Below are 22,500 nucleotides of genomic sequence, written 5' to 3' on the forward strand. Positions count from 1 at the left end.
ACTTTATGAAATATATTCAATCAAATAATATTTTAATGTTAGCTTTGAATAGACCTTTAAGCGCTGTTTTTATTTCACGAAGAATTTCGAAATTGAAGATAAACAAGGTTTTGTTTGCTCGCGTTGTTATCGGCTCGTTCTTCGCCAAGTTCAAACATTTTGCATAAATCGATTTATGGTATCGTTCAATTAATCGAACCGTACTTTTCATTCCACCGGTAGAGACAAAACGGTCTATCTGGCAAGCTTTCAGAAGGCCTTTTTCGTTAGGTCGATCGATTAGATTATTTCTTATAGGGGTTTCCAATAATGTGATATAAAAAAATATCTCACCAGATTATCACCGCAAGACGTGCCGTCACGAACCAATCCCCAACCTGGCATTTCGGAACCTTCTACTTTACCAGACGTCGATCTAAGTAATAGGGAAACGTTTTATTCATCAAATTTTTGATCTCTTCGATCTTTCTCAATACATACTTGCACTCGTATTCCTGACCCTTCATCGTTATGTGCGTAACAGAATAAAGTTCATCCATTCCGTCGATAATAGGTTGCTTGTACCCAAGTTGACATTGAAGCGATCCGCAATGAACGTTACTAGAAAAATCAATTTTACCCCAGTTTGTGGAATACGATCGATCATCTCTGTTATTAATTTATACGAAAAATGCGAAGTAATGAATGGGGAAGAAAGTAAAAACGAATGTTACGAAAATATTTAACGATTAATGTTCATTTCGAAAAAATATAAAAAGTCATTTGTTTATTGTTGTTTCCTTTCCTTTTTTTGTTTTTTTGTTTTGGTTTTTTTTCCCCTTCTCTACATACACCATCGTGCTTTCACGTGTGCTCAATAAAAAACAATCAGGGAAGAGGTAGAGAGAGAGAGAGAGACACACACAGAGAGAGAGAGAGAGAGAGAGAGAGAGAGAGAGAGAGAGAGAGAAATAGATAGATAGATAGAGTGAAAGAGAGAGGGGAGGAAAAAGGAGGGCTGTAGCGTATTCGTTGAAAAATCGAATGACCTGCACACGGTGACGTCATGCAAGCCTGGCCATTCAGAACTACCGACGTACAGCGTTCAGTTTAAATCTTTTTTGTTTCTCGGCCTTGTATTGTTTCGATTTACCAACGAACCGCGTGGAGCCGGATACTCACTCTGACTCGCATTTGACGAAATGACCGGAAGCGTCGGTGCCGCAATGGCCGTTGATAGAACCCTTTGAGTTGAACTGTACGAAGCATTGCTTGTCAGCTGCGGTACTGCTGTAGCCCCAAACCTGCTCGCATTGAAGATTCAAAGCCGGGCAGACACCGTTGAAGCAGTAACCAGCGTTATTCGAGCATGGATTCCCATTTTTCTTATAAACATCCGGTGGACATTGACCTGTTTCTCCGGAACAAACTTCCGGAAGATCGCACTCGTTCGTCGATTCGCGGCAAATGACGCCACGTGCACGTAACTGTTTTTTTTATGGTATTGTTTGTTGTCGTTATTGTTTATTGTTGTTGTTGTTGTTGTTGTTGTTGTTGTTGTTGTTGTGGTTGTTGTTGCAGGAATAAAAGAAGAAAATACAAAGTGTATGAACGAACAAGAGAATAGTACTAGAACCGTGAATAATGAATTACACCAGCATTTTTATCTGGTTTTGTTTTCTCTCTTTTTTCTCTCTTTTTTTTCTTTTTTAATTTTTTTTTTATTTTTTTATTTCTTTTTTTTTTTTTCTTTTTTTTTTTTCTCTATAAATGCTAATGAAATTTAACGTTTTCAAAGTCTACCGATCTGTAACGATTTGTTCCTGTACATAAGTGTTCCACCGAATAGTATTAAAAAATTGATTGCATAAAAGGTCGAAAGATATGGACGACAAACGATTTCATTTTGAACCATTCTGCAAGAATACTTTTTCAGTGAGCTTCCAATCCAGGTCAGTGATTTAACGACAATGTTCGATAAATCCGTAATGATGATGGTCGATCACCATTCTCGATAAAGGTTGTCCTGTTCACAGGGAACAGGGTCACTCGTAAGGTCTCGAGGAAGATCGGTGATCATCGACATCGACGAGTTAGTTCGCTAGAACGTTACAGAAGAGACCTACTGACCGAGTATATGAAGGGTCACAGCTATAGCTACCTCTTAACACGTACTGGTGTACGCTGTCGCTTGACTATGTTCCATATTCTGCATCTACAATGTACTACTCCTCGTACTATGGGCGTGTTGGTACGTGTTGTCAGCCCATAGGAGGTGTGTTAAAAGGCGATGCTAGCAGGGATGTTGATGACGCATAGTATATCTATTCGAGTATATTCGGTTTAACTGACCGAAGTTTGTCTGGTCTCGACAATTTACTTCCGATAATATAAAATCCTTCTCGATTTATTTATTTTACTTTTATTTGATAATTAATATACTAATATAGATAAAACTTTTAATAACGATCGCGGTGATATAATATTATCTTTAATGCGATCTATTCGTGAGGATATTGATAAATTTTCATTTTCACCCTTATTTCCGGCTAAAGTTCATTGAATGTCTAAGATCGATTAACTGAACGTAATTTCCTTGTAGGGTGGCAAACTTTGAAGGAAGAATGACCTTTTCGAACGCACGATACACAATCACTTAATCATTAGGAAGCTCGAATTTCAATTAGAATTTCTCGATTAATTTCGGCTACTAGACACGTAAAAGTGGATAAGTGATTTTGTAAGGTATATGTATCAAACGGTGGAAGATTCCCGTGTCTATGCTAGTGATAAGAATGTCAGTGATGTTTAATAAAGCTGAATAGAAATTCTAAGCTCGTAGACTTTTGTTTATCGTTATATACCTTGCAATTGCTGCAACAAGGTCCGGTAGCGCATTCGGCCTCCGATGTGAGTTTACAAGTGATCGGATCGCAGCAAGGATCGAGCTCGTGACATTCCTCAAACGAACCGCAGTCGCATTGTTCCCCGTCGTCTATCATCTTGTTTCCGCATTCTCTTCTTACATCTATCTATGAATTGACAAAGAAAATTTTCGTACAAATGAAGTATAAATGAGGAGGGAGAAAGAGAGAGAAAGAGAGAGAGAGAGAGAGAGAGAGAGAGAGAGAGAGAGAGAGAGAGAGAGAGAGAGAGAGAGAGAGAGAGAGTGAATGGAGTAAGTGGGTAAGAGAGAAGGAGATAAAGAATGGAATGAGTTAGTAAGAGAGAGAGAGAGAGAGAGAAAGACTTAAGATCATCGAGAGATCGAAGTACTCGGCCCACTTGACACGCTTACCTCGTTTGGTTTATTAAAAAGGCAAATGCCGCTGCCGCTTTTTAAAGTTTCTATGTAATCTTTTTTACTACATTCGGAAAACTTGTAGGGCTGAACGTTTTGCAAGCCGACGATGGATTGTGCCATGATACATCCGTGCCAATCGTAGCAGCTGCACTCGTTTCCTGCAAAGCGTTATCGAAAGATCGATCTGACTTTGTTCTTTAAATAACTCAGAAGGATTTTGTTCATTGTTCTCGATGCTTTTGGCCCCGTTCTTCGTAAGATCAAAACCGGTAGAGTTTTAAAAAGAAAAGAAACGACAAGTTGAATCACTTACGTCCATCGTCATGGTGCATGCCAATGTTATGACCTATCATATGAGCCATCGTACCGGCTAAAAGATGGGGTTCGTAAGTATTTAAATCGACGCTGATTCCTATAGATTTTTGGCTGCACACAGTTTGCGGTACAGCCACCCCTGATTCTCCACCTGAGAAAGTCTCACCCCTGTTGACAAAACGAAACAAAACCGGAAAAAAAAAAAAAAGAAAAGTAAAAAGATAAAGCTTCCATATCTTTCTTCTAACCTTCTATTTTTTCTCATTTATCGTCGGTGTATGTCACACTCACGTAAGTAATTGGGTGGTGTCCTGAGCACCATTGTATATCCTCCGAAACATATAATCACTAAACTTTAGCAAAGCTTCATCAATATCCATATCTTTAGTGATTTCCATTTGGTTACCACCTTGCCAGGTTTCGATGTATACGACGGAGACTCTAGTTTTTAATTTACAGAAATACTGAAACGTTCGAAAGAGAAGATATTTTTTTTTCTTTTTCTTCTTTTTTTTCTTTCTTTTTCTTTTTTTTTCTTTTTTCCTTTTTTTTTTCTTTTTTTTCTTTTCTTTTTTTTCTTTTCTTTTCTTTTCTTTTTTTTTTTTTTTATCGATAACTTTCATTATACTCGATATAAAAGGAAATCTTGTTAAGTTTTTAATGGAGTGCGAATTGTATCGTGCTTACCAAATCCGCGATATTTGCAACTTGGATGGCATCGTGAACAACCTCAGCTCTGGTGCTACCGTTTCTTTTGTCAAACTAAATATTAACAAATTGGAAATTGGTAACATATCACATTGGCGACAATAATAAGAATTTTATAATATATGATTTGAAATATCTCGATGATCCCGTGTTTCCTCGATCTAAACGGAGATCGAAGGAAATTCGCGATATCTTTGAAAATGGAAAATGATCCAGCGAAAGTGTACTATCATCTTATTTTGTTTTCTCTCTTTCTTTTTCTTTTTTCTTTTTTTTCTTTTTTTCTTTTTTTCTTTTTCCTCATCGATCGATTTTACAACGATCTACATCGATATCGAGATGATCGAGAAAAGAAGAAGGGGACCATTAATAGAATCAACTTGAAGGATCGTTCGTGACACGGTTACCACGTAGAATTCAGATAGATATTGAGTGATTCAATAGTGTCGTTCGAATATCCGAGAATCTATCTTGTTTAGAACGAGGAGGATACTTTTTCGTCGATAAGACGAATAGAGAGATCATCGAGCGTATATTAAATTCGAGAGAGAAGATCGAAATATCGAAATTCCAGAATGTTATTTTGCAAAAAGAAGATAATATTCTTTTCTTTTCTTTTTCTTCTTTTTTTTACATACATACATACATATATAAGTATATATATATATATGTGTATATATATATGTATATATATATATATATAAGAAACAATGAAATTTAGTTTTTCGAAGTTTCTATCTCGAGGTAGGGTAAAGGAAGTGCATTACCACGAGTAAAGTGGATATACCATAGCCTTATCGATAATGATGGCAGTTTCGATGTATTTGGTTGCTTCACGGACGTCTCTCTTGTACCGATCGGAAGTGCTTTCCGATAGCCACAAAACATCCTTCTGCCGGCGGTTCTTCGTACGCCACTCAAGATTTCCAAAGTTAGCGCAGCCTTTGTCCGCTTTTGTTCGAGCTTCAAATATAACGTGAGGATGTTTCTGCTAAAAGAGAGGTGACTGCATATAGTTAGCATTCACGACCGATCTCGAATGTGCTCTCCCAATCGGGGAGGAGTTCAACGTTCTTGTTGCTATAAGAGTTTGGTGGATAGATGGATAGAATAGGTAGTAGTGATGCTGCCTATGGTGATGGTGTTGGTATTGGTATTGGTGGTGATGATGGTGGCAGGGTAGTGAGACGATTATGGTTCGTACGAACGGGAGTTTCGACCGCAAGCTGCGTGGCCATTCACGAGAGTACAACGATAAGCCGAGCACGTAATCGTATTACGCTTTCCGTCACCATCGGTTGCTTTTGATCCAGTGAACGTAATATTGCTGATAACAAGAGGGCTCGTGAAGAAGGTTTATGAACACGTAAACCATTTTTCTCGTCGCTTTAAATCTTTTCTATCTATTCATGTTTATGATTTTGTCCTTTTTTCTTCTTTTTTTTCTTGTTTTTTTTTTCCTTTTTCTTTCTTTTTTTTATTTTAGAAGAAGAGAAAAAGAGAGCAAGGGAGAGAGAAAGAGAGAGAGAGAGAGAGAATTAAAAATCAACGACTCTTCTAATAATCCGAGCTCGAGAGATAAAAAGAAACGTATAAAACTTTATACGTTTTTTAAAAATCTCTAGTATAAAAAAAGAAAAGAAAAGAAAAGAAAAGAAAAAGAAAAAAAAGAAAAAAGAAAAAATCTATTAGATAAAAAATAATATTCTCTTGTTATATGTTTTGAAAGATAAGTAAACGGGATACATGGGTGAAGAAATTATAGGAGGGTCACAGAATGTTACTTGTTCGCTAGTCGCCTTAACCGAATCCTTCTATGCTTCGTTTTGTGCTAACGAAACTGGATCGCGGGTGTTTACGTCGGCTAAGCCCACTACGCGTTCGGTATATGTATGTATATATGTATGTATATATGTGTGTAAGTATAGGTTGTATAGAGAAAGAGGAGATTGTGCAAACACTTCCGTCGAATGGGCAGGATAGAGAGCTCACATGACACACTCGCTTTTGTGGGAATACCTAATGTGTTAAGTTGACATTCGCGTGTTTCCGATATGATCAAAGAAAATATTTTCTCGTATTATTAAAAGATTTATAACAGAATCAAAGTTCGTTATATGGGAATGAAACTGACCGACAGATCGCCGCCGTAGAACGGATGAATGACAAAAGTCTCGTTGCCTAAATGTATGACACCACTGACACCGTTACACGTGTGAAAAGCGGCGATAGCTCCTGGATAATCTCTTACGGTGCCGTGATAATAACAATGTTCTATCTCCTGTTGAAAAGGAAACGATTATTCTCATTAGTAGACACTTTAAATTGCTTCAATCAAACGTTACGTCATACTTCGTAATTTATATGAAATATTAAGTGTACATAATGCGTGATATTAATGATCTATTAAAGGGATTACCTGTTTAGAACTTTGTTCTGCACCGTTGACTAAAAAGTCTTTTTGTACAAGATTCGGAGCTAAAAGTTGCCTGGAACAGTGATATTACTTCGTTTAATGTCAAACGCATGATATATATGTGTATGTAATACATGCATGCACTTATCTAATTGCTTTTATTCCCTTCATTTTTTTCCCATTCTTATTTTCTCTCTCTTTTTGTTTTTTTTTCTTTCTTTCTTTTTTTCTTTTTTCCTTTTTCTTTTCTTTTCTTTTCTTTTTTGGGATTTTGGAATAATCAAGGACGAATGTAACTTACGTATTTAATTCTAAATCTAGGCGAAATTTATGATTAAAGGCCTTGATCAGGAGAGACGTCCGGTGAAAGTGCCTTCCTATCTGAAGTTCAAAAGTAATATACACGGTTAACATCGCACTTTAAACGATTTAACGGGAGATAGTTTAAGTAATTTACGAGGGATATTAATCCGCGCAAACTTACTCTTAATCTGCCTCTAGAGTTTTGATATCCTCCCTCCCCGTATCCTCTTTGAGGAAACTGAAATAACGAAAAGCGCGATAAGCCTTAACTCGGACGATAGGTCGATCTTTGCGAAGATAGTTGTTAATCTCTCATTGTTTTTTTTTCTTTTTCTTTTTTTCTTATTCTTGTTTCTTTTCTTTTTTTTTTTTTTTAACGTACGATAAAAACAAGCACGACTAAGGAAAAAGGAACGAACGGTCGGGAAAGGGTTAATAAAAATCGTCGCGACACAGTGATTACCTTAGGAACGCCAACTTCTCTCGTGGATATCCCCATTTTCTCGTGATGCCGTAACTGTACTGGATAGATGATCTGATAGTAATTGGCGCCAATATTTCGTACTAGCTCTTGGTTTTGTCGATACTCTCGTAGTAATCGTTCGACCTCACCTGAAATCAATTTCTCCGTTCAATTGTAAGTTCTCCAATTTGCTTCGAGTACCTCCGATCTCATCTTCGCGTTTAATGGACTTTGGTGCGATTCGTGAGAGCGAGGCACAGAATCGAATCGCATTATCTTATATATATATATATATATATATATATATATACATATATTTATTTATTTATTATTAATAACGTTAGACTATAATCTTTTCACTAAGAATATTTATATTTGATTGATATTAATAATCACTGAATTTGTCAATGAATTTATTACGCGTATGATAATTCTTTCATATTTCTTATTATTTCCTTGGGAGTTTCTCATGGAAACGTGCCGCACGTTAACATAACAAGAACGCTCTTCGTATCATCTTCGATTAATCGTAGCTTTGCGATATTCTCTAATTAAGACGACGGCATTGTATTAAGTTCGTCTCGACCGTAGTAAACTGTTGCTGTGAGAGACGAATGAGTTCGGATTATCAGTCAAGGGTGCACTTAAAATATGTAGTGTCTGGTTTACCCTCTTATCGTCTTTCCGGGCTTACTCGATGTATCCCAACCCATTCAAAATGAAGTACAGGGATAATGTACTTGTTATATGTCTGCATGAAACAGAGAAAGAGAGATAGCACGCGCGCGCGTGTGTATGTCTGTGAGCATGTGTAAGAGAGAGAGAGAGAGAGAGAGAGAGAAGCGCATCGAACAACTTATCGAAATATTAAGGATTTCTCTATGTTAATAGGTCAAACTAATTACTATCGCACTTTGAAGCTTTCTCTTACACAAATATTTCAATCATTATTTTCCCTTATTCCTTTTGATTTCATGCCTATCTGATATAGTAATGAATTAATATTTACAAAGATAATTTTCGTTGATTTGTTATAATAATTCATTGAATATTATCTCGTCCGTTCGTTCGCGATTACTTGAAAATATTCTACGAGAATACATCGTTGTCGAGTTAATTATCACGCTTAATTATCTCAGATTATGCGTTTCAGAAGATTCTAGGAACTTTCTCATAAAAAGTTTTAATAAAGCATAAGCTCTTCCTTGCTCGTTATTGAGATTACATGCATACATAGTTGAAACAAATTCAAGAGTATCTGCATCGGATTATTAGTTTTCTTTTTTATGCTAGAGAGAGAGAGAGAGAGAGAGAGAGAGAGAGAGAGAGAGAGAGAGAGGGAGAGAGAGAGAGAGAGAGAAAGTTAAAAAAGAAAAAATAAGAGAAAAGAAAAGGGAAAAGAAAAGAAATCTTTGGAAGCTCTACCGATAGGAAGATATGTATTAGACAGTTTCTAGAACAAAGCATCGTTTCATTTGTTGATCGTTTAACAACGATGAATGTTTAGATAGAAAAGCTTGTATCTGTTAAGAACGTCAATAATATGGATATTAATTATTATACGAATGAGAATATTCATGTATAGTATTACGGTCAAATCGAAATCATCGAAATAAAGTCATAAGTATATAATGACTTCGTATTTTAATAGAAACTTCTCGTGAATTTAATTTTCTCTGGCTCTTCAGGAGGGCAAGTCAAACGAACGGTGTTACGATATTACTAACAGATTAATTTATCCCCTCTCTCATCGTCCGCCTCAATACTCCCCGAACAGCCCGCGGCAGTTATTATTGTTAGTTCTGCGAAGGCGTTACGAGTACTCAGACCAAATTGCAATTAATTCAGGAAACATGGCAGGTTATTACATTTTGCTTCACGTGCATTACACGTAACACGTTTAAGATGGAACACCGTATACCGAAAGCTTTCTCACTCACTCTCTCTCTCTCACTCTCTCTCTCTCTCTCTCTCTCTCTCTCTCTCTCTCTCTCTCTCTCTCTCTCTCTCTTGCCCTCTCACTTTCTTTCTCGTTCTCTCCATAATGTAACACCCCATTACTTCGTTTTCTACTTCGCTTAGGATTGTTAACAAGGTATAATTTAATCGGTTCGTTGGAAAAGCTATTAATTATATTTACGTGTGCTATATGCAGAAATTAAATTAATTGAGATTTTTTTTTTTCTTCTAAGAATGCCTAAAATCTTTTTTAAGAGATAAGTAATGTTGCGAGCTAAAATTACGTAAGTTCATTTCTTTTGTCTCTCTCCTTTTCTTTTTTCTTTTTTTTTTCTTTTTTCTTCACTTTTAATGCTTCATGTATTTATGCAACAAGATTTGAAAAAAAAAAAAAAAAAAAAAATAGAAAAGACTCGTAGAATTAAATGTCCGATAGAACGACTCTTACATCCCTAGCCAATTTTCTACGATAGTGTATTGCTCTCGTCTAAAATTTAATCCAATTTAAGTTTCGTATTTCCGTCCAATCACCAGTGTTGACTTAACAATAAGCTGTAACCAAGCTTCGAGGCGTAGATGTTCCATCGTATCAAGTTTCCAGCTAGAATGGCGCAATGCGGTCCTTTCCACCTTCTTATCGTGTATTTATTTACAGATCTTCACGATAGTCGAAAAGCGTTATTCTGTTGAATTGTCCATCGAACTTACGAACGATGACATTAATTTAAACGCATAACTCGAGAGTACGGGGAGGTATCAAATTACGCACGTTGAATTCGATTTTAACGTATCTACAGGTCGTTTCTTTGTTGATTGTCCAATTGAAAAGAATAGAAAAGTAAAAAAGAAAAAAATAAAAATAAAAGAGAAAAAAAAAGAGATAAAAAAAAGAAATGAAAAGAAGAATCAATAAATATCAGGGTGGACGAGGTGTCGTGTAAAATTTAGATATACGATATAAAATTCTATTCTTTTATTCGATTAAAGTTAAAATAAATTGAATTGAATCGTAGTTGACTTACCAGGTTGGGTTTCTTCGTTCCAATAGGAATCATCTAACGTGTAATCGGTGTCTGAAATGAAAGAAAAGGAAGAATAAATTTCTATTTAAGTATTTTATCATAATAATAAATTTCGTTTTCGTAAGTATAGATTGTTTCATTTTTAGTTTATCGACATATGATATATAAGTGGGGTGAATAGGTGAAGATAATCGGAAAATTCGACAGATCGGATCGTCTCGTCGGACAATCAGCTGACACGATCGAATGTTCGGAGCAATCAGGCGATCTAAATCGTGACGAGAGTCTCAATCTAAACACCACACGGTGTTCCCCTATTTTTCCCAAGGACCCTTCTTTTACGCACCCTCGTGTCCCGGGGCGTCCACCAATCAGCAATAGTCACGGTTCACCGAATTTTCGAATATAGGCGTTGCCCGACAAATTCTTAACCTCCCCAAAAAGTAAATCCTTCGCGTCTGCAAAATTTACTCGAAAGAATAAAAGGATAACGTGTAATAATCGGAATCATTATTTCTTCTTTATTTCTTCGATCGATGATGCTTTCTCTTTTTCTTTTTCTTTTTTATCGGAACAATATTATTTTTCTCATATCTTTTCGTTATTCGTTCTGAGTTGATTATTTTATTTTTACACGGTAAAGAATCAATTCCATTTTTCACAATGATAAAAATATTATCTTGTCAACGTACGTCATTTTTCATGAAAAGTTTGATTTCCGATCTGTTGCAAACGTGAAGTTGGATTATTTGACGAACACGACGTAACGGGTGTAACAATGAGAGCAAACTCGGCGAAGGATTATCCGGTACAGAATTTGGCGCAGCTGCGGGCTGATATGTACGTTTATCGAAGGATGCAGGTTCGGCCCTTTCGTGCGAACACATGTGTATGAATTCACGAAATGTTTGAGAGAGAAAGAGAATGCCAGAGAGAGAGAGAGAGAGAGAGAGAGAGAGAGAGAGAGAGAGAGAGGAAGAGGGAGAGAGAGAGAGATGGCGAAGGTACGGAGACCTGGACGTCGAAACTTTTTCTTGAAGTTTCATTACAGCAAACGAACTTTTTCATCTCCATACTGGTCGGTGCTTTCCCAAAATTCATAAAATGGACGTCGTGCGGATAAAAAGATGCGGTTTCCACTGGCCTACTTCTTCCCCGTAGCACATACGAAAAATAAGCCGCGACTGAGGGAGCCACGAGTGGATGATAGTCAATGACGGTAGGAGGTACTTCTGTGAGATGGCCAGATTTTAGCTTTACACATATACATATATATATATATATATATATATATATATATATATATATATATATATGCAACGAGGAATTCCGCGTGCTTGGGAGAAAAGCACTACTCCCTCGAGTCAACGATAGTACGCGTGCTTAGCGTTTTCGACTTCTTTAAAAGTCTCGTATTATTGTTCCAACGGCGACGTGCATCGCGGCGACCGTTTACTCGTTTTCAAAGAAAGAAAATAAAAGAACGAAAAGAAGAAAAAAAAATAGAAAAAAAAAGAAAAGAAAAAGGAAGGAAAAGAGGAGAAAACAAAAGAAACAAAATAGTTCGGATGATCGGGATAACTACGATAACGGTTCCACGTGGGAATTGGATATTTCCGTTGGGAAAAATTGTCCGGACGAACGATTCGACTAAATTTTAATATCGTCAATATCGCATAATAGCTTGATGCGGTAACACGAAGAAAATGTAGGCCGTGCGTTTAACGGCAATTGCGGTAATAAAATTTTCCCTTAAATTCGATGTTACAGTATTCCGCCATACCATCATTGATATATTCGATAATGGCCGTATTTATGATCGTCACGAAATTCATTCGAGACTGATCGATCGTTTAAACGTACTTTAACATTATCACATTTTTTTTTTTTTTTTTTTTTTTTTTTTTTTTTTTTTTTTTTTTTTACGAAGAAGTATAATAGTCAAGTTTATTTATTTATTTATTTATTTTTTGTTTTCCTTTATTATTTTACGTTATCCTATTGAAAGTGAGACAAGACTTAAATCATTATCCCACGAAAATCCTGCGTAAGCGCTCGCACTCGTAATATCCTTTTTCCTTTTTTCTTTTTTTTTTTTTTTTTTTTTTCTCCTTTTCCTTTTATCCATATTGCTTTTCATTTCGCGAGCTTTTCGTTGAACGGCTTTCCGAAGCGGAAAATCTATCCTAACCGTAAGATAACTGTTCCCATATATTTTGCTTATTCGAAAGCTTTGAATATTCGTTGTACTTTAAGGTAGGAATTTTTGATCGAATTTTTGTAAAATGGAAAAGAAAGCGATAGAGTTAATACAGATATGTAATATCAGAGAAGGGATAACACATAGAACTCTGATGGGAAATTAGTCTGTATAGAGATCCGGCTGAGTAAACTGTCGAAATAATGGAGGTAGATGGAAACGGTTGAGTATCGAAATAACGAAGATCCGGATTTAGGACCGAATTATAAGATTAGCTTCCGATCTAATTGATTTTACGAAATACGAAATACGTTATTTAGAATAACAACGAGATGATATGATAAACGATATTTAAGATAAATATTAATGATATCAAAATGGGATTATTGTTAGTTAGAAGGTTTATAAACTAGATCGAACATTTTCATTGGACTCGTCCAATCATGAAACGTCTTAATTCATTTGTCGTATAAACTCTATAATAAAAATAGAAGTAGTATAATTTATTTTAATGTTCTCGATAGGTCGATTCGCTGCCATCGAATAACGAGGGAGAAAGAGAGAGAAAGAGAAAGAGAGACAGAGAGAAAGAGAGAAAGAAAATAAAGAAATAAAGAGACAAAGAGAGAGAGGGAGAGAGAGAGAGAGAGAGAGAGAGAGAGAGAGAGAAAGAGATGATCGATACTAACGAGGTTTATTACGTATGACTTGCACACGTCCACGCTCGATTTTCGGTGAATCCAATTTTTGACAAGGTCGTTGAATTTTGACTGCCTTTAATAGGGGTAAAATACCGAGCCGGTGTTCGATATAAATCTTTCAGCTTGGCCTATATTATTTGGTATTCCTGTCGAGCTACCGTCCGGGTCGGTAAACCGTCCGGACAGAAAAAAAAATAGAGAGCCATAAAGAGATAGAGAATCCAGATTGGATAGATGGATAGATAAATACGGGAAATGGTTAAGGATGGATCGAGACGGTAGGTCAAATCGGTAAGGGTGACCTATAAGCCAAAAGAAAGAGAGCGGAAAACTCGAGGATCGCAGGAAAGAAAAACGTCGAACGTTCTACGTAAAATTATTTAACGCGTCGTCCGTAGGAAATTGCAGTTTTATCGGTAATTGGAACGCTGCCAGGCATTGTGTTTAATTTTCTTTTCTTTTTTCTCTCTCTCTTTCTCTCTCTCTCTTTCTCTTTCTCTCTCTCTCTCTCTCTCTCTCTCTCTCTCTCTCTCTGTTGCTCCATCTCTCTTTCACTTTTATATTAATATATATTTTTAAACGTTCTTTTATATAAGAAAAACTGCGAAGAAACTTGCTAAGCGTATTATCGAATGTCGCGAAACAGCTGACACAGTTTCCGAGACCGGGGGAAAAAGGGAGGGGATAAGAATTCCTTGGCGCCATAAATGAATCTATCCTTTGGTTGTTTTCTTAAGCAGCACAGTAAATGCTGACGTGGTTGGTACGCTAGGTGCGCTTACGTGGTCCGCATTAATTGCGAACACTCTTAGAACGGCAAGAGCAAATAAGACGTTAGCAGATAATCGGACTATGTCCGGAAGTGGACGAAATTGAGGATGACGCGATGAACGGAGAGGAGAATGGGATGGGGGTGGGATAGAAAGTGGACGTAACTATACCAAGGACGTTCTTTCTATCTATCTATTACATACGAGATATCTAATCGTTTCATTTTTCTTCTAACAACTTTGAAATTCTCTCTCTTTCTTTCTCTCTCTCTCTCTCTTTCCTTCTTTTTTTGTCAGAATTTATTTGAAAGAAAGGAAACGAAAGAGATTGAAATTGGAACGTTTTAAGAAAATTGTTTCTTCACTTTGTACAATTGTGTCTAATATCTACGTCAAGTTTAAAAATTATCATAATGAAAATGTTTCAAAGTAAGGAGCTCAACTCAATGGGAAAAGGATGAACGCTTAATCGCCATCCACAGAGAACATATCTAATGTTAATCGTAACGCGTAATCCATTATATTTGATTTCCGGAATTTATCATATTTTTTTCTTCTCTCATACGTAAGGTCATTTTAATTTTTTTATTTTTCTTTTTTTTTTCTTTTTTTTATCTCTTCTCATGGGAATAATAAGAGAAAAAGAGATAAATAAAAAATAGATAGATAGATAAGCGACTTTTTTTCTTTTTTTTTTTTTTTTTTTTTTTTTTTTTTTTTTTAGAATTTTTCTATCTACTGTTGAGTAATAATGAAAGAGAAAAAGGGACAGGGAGAATAGGATAGAAATCGAGGAATAGAAACTGACCGACACGGATAAGACGTGACCGAATAAAATCTAAGTCTCATTCTATAGTAACAGGGGCGAGGGGGAAGAAGAGAGGGGGATGTGGGGGTGTGGGGCGTGGTAGAAAAAGAGAGAAAGAAAGAAAAGAAGCGGCACGGCGAGGTCGCCTCTTTTGAATTTCTTGGCAGGCATGCCAACGTAAACCGCAACGGTAACAAATTCTCCAGGCAACGGGATGACGTTGCTGGCGATTCTAAGGGCAAGATGGTAGATGAAATAAACGGTGAGGGTGACGACAGAGATGGATAAACAGATAATTGGATAGAAAATATGAGAGGAAGAAGAGAAAGCAAGAGAGAGAGTGAGAGAGAGAGAGAGAGAGTAAGTAAAGGTTGGTTGGTTGCTGCGAGGGTAGAGAGCAAAGTGGAGAGTATGAAGTGTAGTAGTATAGTAGCGTAGAGAAGAGGATAGAAGAGAGGGTAAGAGAGGATAGGAAAAGAGAGAAAGAGAGAGTGAGAGAGGGTGGAGAACGAAGGCGTAGCAGTGAAGAGGGGTGGGTTGGGGCGGTGGATCCCGGACCGTTCAGTACCATTGCATATCCCGCACATCTCGCAGGTGCAGGGCGTGGTGCCTTGTCGGCAATATCGATTACAAACCCGGGCGGTTGCGCATTCACGTCGACACGTGGACGCGGACCGGCAGCTAGACTAAATTTGTGTTGCCCTATATTTTAGGTTCCCGCACTCATCTGCCTCTCAAAGATTGATTGCTTTTTCCTCCGCCCCTGGTTTGCGGCCTATCCTCGAACGACCGATGGACGCGCCGCTACGAATTTATGGTCGGCGCGCGCGATCGGCTCGAAACGCGCGCGGATCGACCGTCTCGATCAACTTTTCCCCACCCTATCTTGACATTTCTTTTTTCCTTTCTCCCTCAACTTTCTTATTTTTCTTTCTTTTTTTCTTATTTTTCTTAGTTTTCTTATTTTCTTTTTTCTTTTCTTTTTTTTTTTTTCTTCCATCGCAAAGTGTCTCTCTACGCTTGGAAATACTTCGCGAAGATAGAGAGATATATTTTAGAACCGATTTCTTGCACCGTTTCATATAAGCCGATTGCAAGTGTAATCCCGAGCTCGAAAAATCATCCGTTTCTCTTCGAGCATTTTCTACGGAATCTCTTTTTCTCTCTCTCTCTCTCTCTTTCTCTTCCACCTGGTAGAGACTAGGCTCCTCTTAGTAATCATATAATCGTAGGATCCGTTTAGATTGGTATCTTTATAGAGCGAGTCATTCGGACGCACACCGAATGTTCTCTTACGGATCGATAATCCGATGGATCGTTCCTTTACGAGCAAGAACGTTGACCTTCGAGGCCATCGCGTTGCGCCCCTCTTTACAGTTTGCTTATTCGAATCGCTTTAGCAACACAATCCTTTGCATTATTGTTCTGCGTAATGTAACGATGGGGTGGGAACACATTCGAGCGAAAATACTCCATCTCTCTTTTCTCTCTTTCTCTCTCTCTCTCTCTCTCTCTCTCTTTCTCTCTCTCTCTCTCTCTCTTTCTCTCGTTACATCCTGCCTTCTCTTGCAGTAATTCACATCCGTTCACGGATGGACGTCCCAATGCGTTTTGTCGGCTTCTGGGTAAAGGAAACTTGACAGTAGTATATGTTAAAAATGTACAAGGAGGATGTACACCTTTCTCAAACTATTTTATTAATATTTCCTATTCACCCTTTTCCATCTATTCATTCTAATAATAATAATAAAACCAACGTAAAGTAAATACTCGAATATATTTTATGCTATTTTATCCATAATGAAAATTGTATAAGTTCTAAACGTTATTAGAGTCTCGCCTGTAACTATTTATAAAGGAACTCGATCTACCCATTTCACCTACCGTTCAGTTTTGTCAATGGCTCGCCCAAAATAGTCTATTGGTTTAAAGATACCTATGCATGGGGGTTCAAGCGGTCGTCTTAAAAGATAATAACGATGAAATCGTTATAATCGTTATTATCGATCGAATTTGGATGTCGATATCGTGGCCAAAGCGTGAACGTTAATATTTCTTTTTTCTTTTTTATTTTCTCAATGGGGAAAATAAAAAAAAAAAAAAGCGAACTATCGCGTATCAGATCATTCGTTTAACGTTGCAACTCTTTGATTTTACGTCGAGTGATACGATTTATATCGATTTTCGAAAAAGCGTACAAAGTTACAGAGGGATTTAAATGGGGAATAGAATGAACAACTACTAGACTTAATTGCCTACTTGAACTTTGGCCGGTATTTAACCTATGTCTAATTAGACTGACACGTTTTGCTCGGAGATAGGTATGTAGTTGACAAAACAAGACTTTTGATCTTATAAAATTATCATTTGGCTAGCTGCCTGACTTTTCAACTGTGGTTACTTTAGCGGTTATTAAAGGTTATTAAAAGTATGAATCTAAAGAGTCGCTCGGGAAGACATATTATTGGAAAATAAAAGATAGTACTATCTACGTATCCACCTATCCATTTATCTACATACATATCCCTTATCTACGTACGTACGTACATATGCATAAGCTTCAAGATAGATACCTAGATACATGCATACGCGTAAAGGAAATTTACGGTGCTCGCGACGTTTGTAGATTCGATGCTCTTTGTCGCAGCTGCCAAGTCACGAAAGCGGAATTTATGATTTCCGCGAACAACGAAAGTGCTTGCGATCGATTCTATCGTCCGATTGCTTGCTGAAAGTCTGTTTTATCTTCAGAATTACGTTCGATTTCATTCGATGTTCCGTTGATGATTTCGCCGATAATCATCGCGATTTTTATCGCCGAAATTGAATTTTTCAAATTGAAAAAATTTTAGAAAAGAAGAAAAAGAGAGAGAGAGAGAGAGAGAGAGAGAGAGAGAAAAGAAAAGGTATACGAGAAAGACCAAAAAAAAGATTTATTAATGCGTTCGCTTCAAAAGCTTCAAAAACTTGAAAGCCCGAATAGTGCACGCGACATCGGAGACGGATATGTTTTCTGTGAACGTGGACGCATCTTCTTCGTCAGAATGGCGAAAAACACGAGATACGAAATTGAAATATTTTCGGTTAAAATGGCTCCGACAACCGTGTGAGTTTTACGGCGATGTCGTTAAAAAACTTTAAATTCTTTCCCGCTGCGTTGTGACTTGATATTTCTTCTTTTCTTTTCTTTTCCTTTTTTTCTTTTTTTTCTTTTTTTTTTTTTTTTTTTTTTTATAGTAGTACTCTTTATTGAAAAAACAACTTTTATGATCTTTATTCACTTACATGATGGCATAGAAACGACGTTAGGTAGGTTATATTGTAACAACGGTCATCTTTCGAAAAGTTTAACATAACGATATCTGATAATTTTATAGTCCTGCGAAAGTCAGCACGAAAATCAATATTTTTACGATGAGATAAATGAAATTCTGTCTCTCTCTCTCTCTCTCTCTCTCTCTCTCTATATATATATATATATATATATATATATATATATATATATATGTATATGTGTATAGCAATTTTTTGTATTTGGTACAAACAACAAAATCACGTAACTTAAACGTTTTTTCTCTGATTGAAAATGATTAAAATTTATATTACGACTATTTACGACGAAGCTTCTTTTGTTATATCGAAATTAACTTTCACTATTGTATTATTGATTACAGAATCCATTTGATGTTTTAACGTGTACGAATGTGCAAATTAAAAAAACATAAAATTTGTTGAAGAACACGATCAGATGAAAATGTGTAATAAAATCAACATATGGAATATTTGAAAGAAGAAAAAGAAAAAAAGAAAAATTTTGCTATTCGACATCGTCGATTATCAAATACATAAACGATTTATTTATCAGTCGTAAAATACTATAATTTATTTAATCGAATAAATTTTTTATAAAAATGAATTAGGTACGAAGAAGGATCGTGCACGCACGCGCATATATATATATATATATATTCAAGGAAACGCCCTCGTGAACGAATCTCACGGTCTTCGAGGGTAACGGGTTTTTCTCGTACACGTAACGAGACGCTTTTCCTTAAGATTTTTCACGATTCGTCGGTGGATAGAAAGCTTTATCTCTCTCTTTCTCTCTTCTTTTCCCCCTCTTTCTTTCTTTCTCTCTCTCTCTCTTTGTCTATTTCTATCTCTATCTGTCTTTATTTCTGAACCGCATCTGGTTCCAACGAGGAATAGTAATTTTTTGTTTTCACGGCTGAAAGCTTGAAAGAAAATTTGTCTACGTACACGGTAATTTTATCCGGCTAATGAAGGTTCTCGTTATAAGCGGTGTCACGGATCGTTCCTACGTTCGAGGGCAGAGTTCGCTTTGCAAAAGTAGTTACGGTCGCTACGTAGTCCGTCCCTCTTACACCTTCCCTCTTTCTCTTTCTCTTTTTTTCTTTTACATACATATATATATATATATATATATATATATATATATGTATATATATACAGATTCACACACACACAGTAACACACATATGTAACAGACAAGACTAAGGCTTTAATTCACAGATATATTTAATCGTGACCGATGGTTCAAAGCCGGTAGCAAAGTGATGGATCGCGAAAAGTTCGAAACTAAGCTTGTACGAGGTTGTACTAGTGTACGTGTATCTACGTAAGTTTCACCAACGTACAATTAATAGTCGCTCGTCCGTTTGCTCGCATCGCTGACTGAAATTATTCTATGATCAACGGGTGAAACTCGGTTGAATGGTAATTGAACTACAGTTATATCTCCGCCGGGGGTAAATTATTAATTGAAGCGAGACCGTTAGGTGAACGATCGATCAGCCGGTGGGACTGACAGAAATTTACCACTTACAGGTGTATTAAATTCTCGTTAATTAATGACAAAGTTTAGTTGCCATTCGGCGCTTGATAATCGACATTCGGACTTTTAGAAATTCATCTGATCGAAACGAATGTGAATAATCGTGCATCGACGTACGTTAACGAGATACTAGTTCACGTTCGTTAAATGTTAATTCGAAAGAAATTCTTTCTTTCTTTCTTTCTTTCTTTTTTCTTCTTTCTTTCTTTTTCTATTTCCTAACTGTCCTTTAATAATTTTCATTTTAATCCGGATCAATGGATGAGAAAAAAATATATGAAAACTCTTAGAATACAATTTCATATCTTACCTATGGTTCCTCGTTCCACGAGAAGAACCGGATTATAATCATGGACTTTATGAATATTCAGAAATAGAATTTTATTCTCTAGCGTCCAAGCATCATAATTATAATTTGACTTTACTACGAGAGAATTCGTAGGTTGTGCACGAGAACGTGACGACAGATGCCGTTTGATTTGCTTTTCGAACAATGCAATTTAAGTTGGCGAAACGACTCGAGTGAAGGGTAGCGAATCGGAAGAAATTCAGAAGTTACGTAGGACAGACCTAAAGCTAATACCGGACACTGCTGAATCTTCTTCTATATATATATACATTCATATATGCATAAATAAGTACATGCATATATATACATATATTCTATTTACGTTGACATCTAAAAGAATTATTTTTTAAATCTGTGTATAATATAAAGTGAAAAAGCTTCATTCATGTTTCTTATGTCTTCTTTTCCTTTATATCTTGCAGTATATATATCTTTGTTTCTCGCGTACTCCCGCACTTTTTTTCATTCTTTTTTCCTTTTTTTTTTTCCATTCTTTTCTCTCTTCTTTCTTTCTTTCTTCTTCTTTCCTTTCTCCCTTTCTCATTTTCTCTTTCTTTCCTTACTTATTTATCTTTAAGCGAAAAAATATCGTAGAAAGCAGAGATAGTTCGACGCGATAGTAATCCCAAACCGGCAGCGACCTTTCGTAGATTCAGAAAGAGCTTCTCTCTCTGTCTCTCTTTCTCTCTCTCTGTCTCTCTCTCTCTCTCTCTCTCTCTGTCTCTCTCTCTTTCTCTCTCTGGAGTCGGTACGCTCGAAGCTTCTCTATCTCTTCTTAATGGAGCTTCGTACGTTCGAGATAAATTACCGGCGCGGAAAACCTTTTCTCTCGTGCAAACTATTTATCCTGAACACCGGCATAGAAACGCTTTCTAATGGCAGAGTAAAGAGGGTCTGGGAAACGGGCTCGAGTTCAAGGAGAAAACAAAGCTCTATCCTCGGCCACCGCCCCGCAGTTATTTATTTCGCTCAACTTTATAATATTAATTTTTCAAATTCTGTGTTCGTCTATGCTCCTTTTCCTCGTTTAGCTTTATTTTAATTTTTTTTTTCTTTTTTTGTTTTTTTTTTTCAATCTTTTTATTATTTTGTTTTTGTTTTAATCTTTTCCCTCGATCCTTACACTCAAATCTTTTTTTCTTTCACTATTTATGCGTTTCATATTTCAAGCCTTTAAATGGATAGACGGATCGATAGACAGAGATAAAGATAGATCTTGCGAGAATGGATCAATGTATTTTTATTAAATAATATTTTCAATAAATACATAGCACCAAAGATTATCAATAAATTTAAAGAATGATATAATAAGAGATTTTTAAATGATTTTACATATCTATCATTCTTATTCGATTATTCTTCGGCTAATTGTTTTTTTCGTTTTTCTCAAATTGTAAAATTACATGGCTACGAAATTTGATAAGTATTTGAAAGAAAATAAGAAAAGAATTTGACCCAATGTATTTCGAATAAATATAATTGATTTTTTATTATCGCGCCTATAGAAATTTCTATTTATAATTAATAATTTTCGATCGACCGTGTACATATACATGTCTAAATATATAATATGTGTTCAAGAATTTTCATGATAATCAAACTATACAAAGCTATTCAATTTTAAACGATTCAATGACGAGGATAGTTTCAATACAACATTGTAGTTTCCAGATTAACGTGTTCGTTCGATAGAAAGTATACGAAAAGCCAATGCGTCAACGCAGTTGTATCAGGATTTTTCGTGCAAATAGAAACTCGCTCTTTCGTACATGTTCACCATCGAGTAACGTTAAATTGCACCCGCATTTCATCTCATACCCTATGCCACGTAGTTTAACAATGGCTTTTCTTTTACAATCCGATCGGAAAAAAAACGGAAAGACTTTGGAGGTATTTCATTTGTCGTAACATTTGCTTTTTTGTAATTGATCCGATTGACATGAGCAAACAGGATCTCGTCGTTCTCGTTTTATATTTCTTTTCTCTTTCTTTCCTTTTATCTCTCCCTTTCTCTCTCTCTCTCTCTCTCTCTCTCTCTCTCTCTCTCTCTCTCTCTTTCTTTCTTTTTCTATTTTTTTTTCATTCGGAATGAGTAGACGACGATTTTTTCTTTCTTTCTTTTTTCTTTTTTCTTTTTTCTTTTCTTTTTTTTTTTTCACTCGCTTGCAAATTAGAGAAACTCTCTTTTATATTTCTCACTCTGAAATTTCAAAAAAATTGGAAACCGATAGTAGCAGAACGATTAACATGGCACGATTTACATGTGACTATCGCAAACCCGACTGCAATTTGAGATTTTCTTTTCTACGCATTCGATGTAGCATCACGTCCTTGCTCTTTTTCATCAA

General features: G+C 36.2%; 1 protein-coding gene across 18 annotated transcripts in view; it reads right to left on the bottom strand.

Moving 5' to 3' along the window:
* mmd (disintegrin and metalloproteinase domain-containing protein mind-meld) overlaps positions 1 to 22,500 on the bottom strand; it is a 56,953-nt gene that overhangs the window by 17,366 nt on the left and 17,087 nt on the right. For 15 of the 18 annotated variants that reach the window (XM_035865152.2, XM_035865151.2, XM_035865141.2 and 12 more), the window contains exons 3-17: positions 10,470 to 10,520; positions 7,489 to 7,637; positions 7,207 to 7,263; positions 7,024 to 7,103; positions 6,726 to 6,795; positions 6,441 to 6,587; positions 5,094 to 5,297; positions 4,286 to 4,360; positions 3,890 to 4,062; positions 3,597 to 3,766; positions 3,278 to 3,441; positions 2,844 to 3,011; positions 1,162 to 1,466; positions 481 to 600; positions 334 to 415 (exon numbers count right to left, since the gene is read on the bottom strand). In XM_035865152.2, coding sequence (XP_035721045.2) covers positions 334 to 415; positions 481 to 600; positions 1,162 to 1,466; positions 2,844 to 3,011; positions 3,278 to 3,441; positions 3,597 to 3,766; positions 3,890 to 4,062; positions 4,286 to 4,360; positions 5,094 to 5,297; positions 6,441 to 6,587; positions 6,726 to 6,795; positions 7,024 to 7,103; positions 7,207 to 7,263; positions 7,489 to 7,637; positions 10,470 to 10,520 — 2,015 coding nt within the window. The remainder of the gene's footprint in view (positions 1 to 333; positions 416 to 480; positions 601 to 1,161; positions 1,467 to 2,843; positions 3,012 to 3,277; positions 3,442 to 3,596; positions 3,767 to 3,889; positions 4,063 to 4,285; positions 4,361 to 5,093; positions 5,298 to 6,440; positions 6,588 to 6,725; positions 6,796 to 7,023; positions 7,104 to 7,206; positions 7,264 to 7,488; positions 7,638 to 10,469; positions 10,521 to 22,500) is intronic. The other 3 variants (XM_035865146.2, XM_035865143.2, XM_035865138.2) reach the window with 1 other exon arrangement.

This window comes from Vespa mandarinia, chromosome 6, assembly GCF_050613455.1.
Source record: "Vespa mandarinia isolate Hongniang chromosome 6, ASM5061345v1, whole genome shotgun sequence".
NCBI lineage: Eukaryota > Metazoa > Arthropoda > Insecta > Hymenoptera > Vespidae > Vespa > Vespa mandarinia.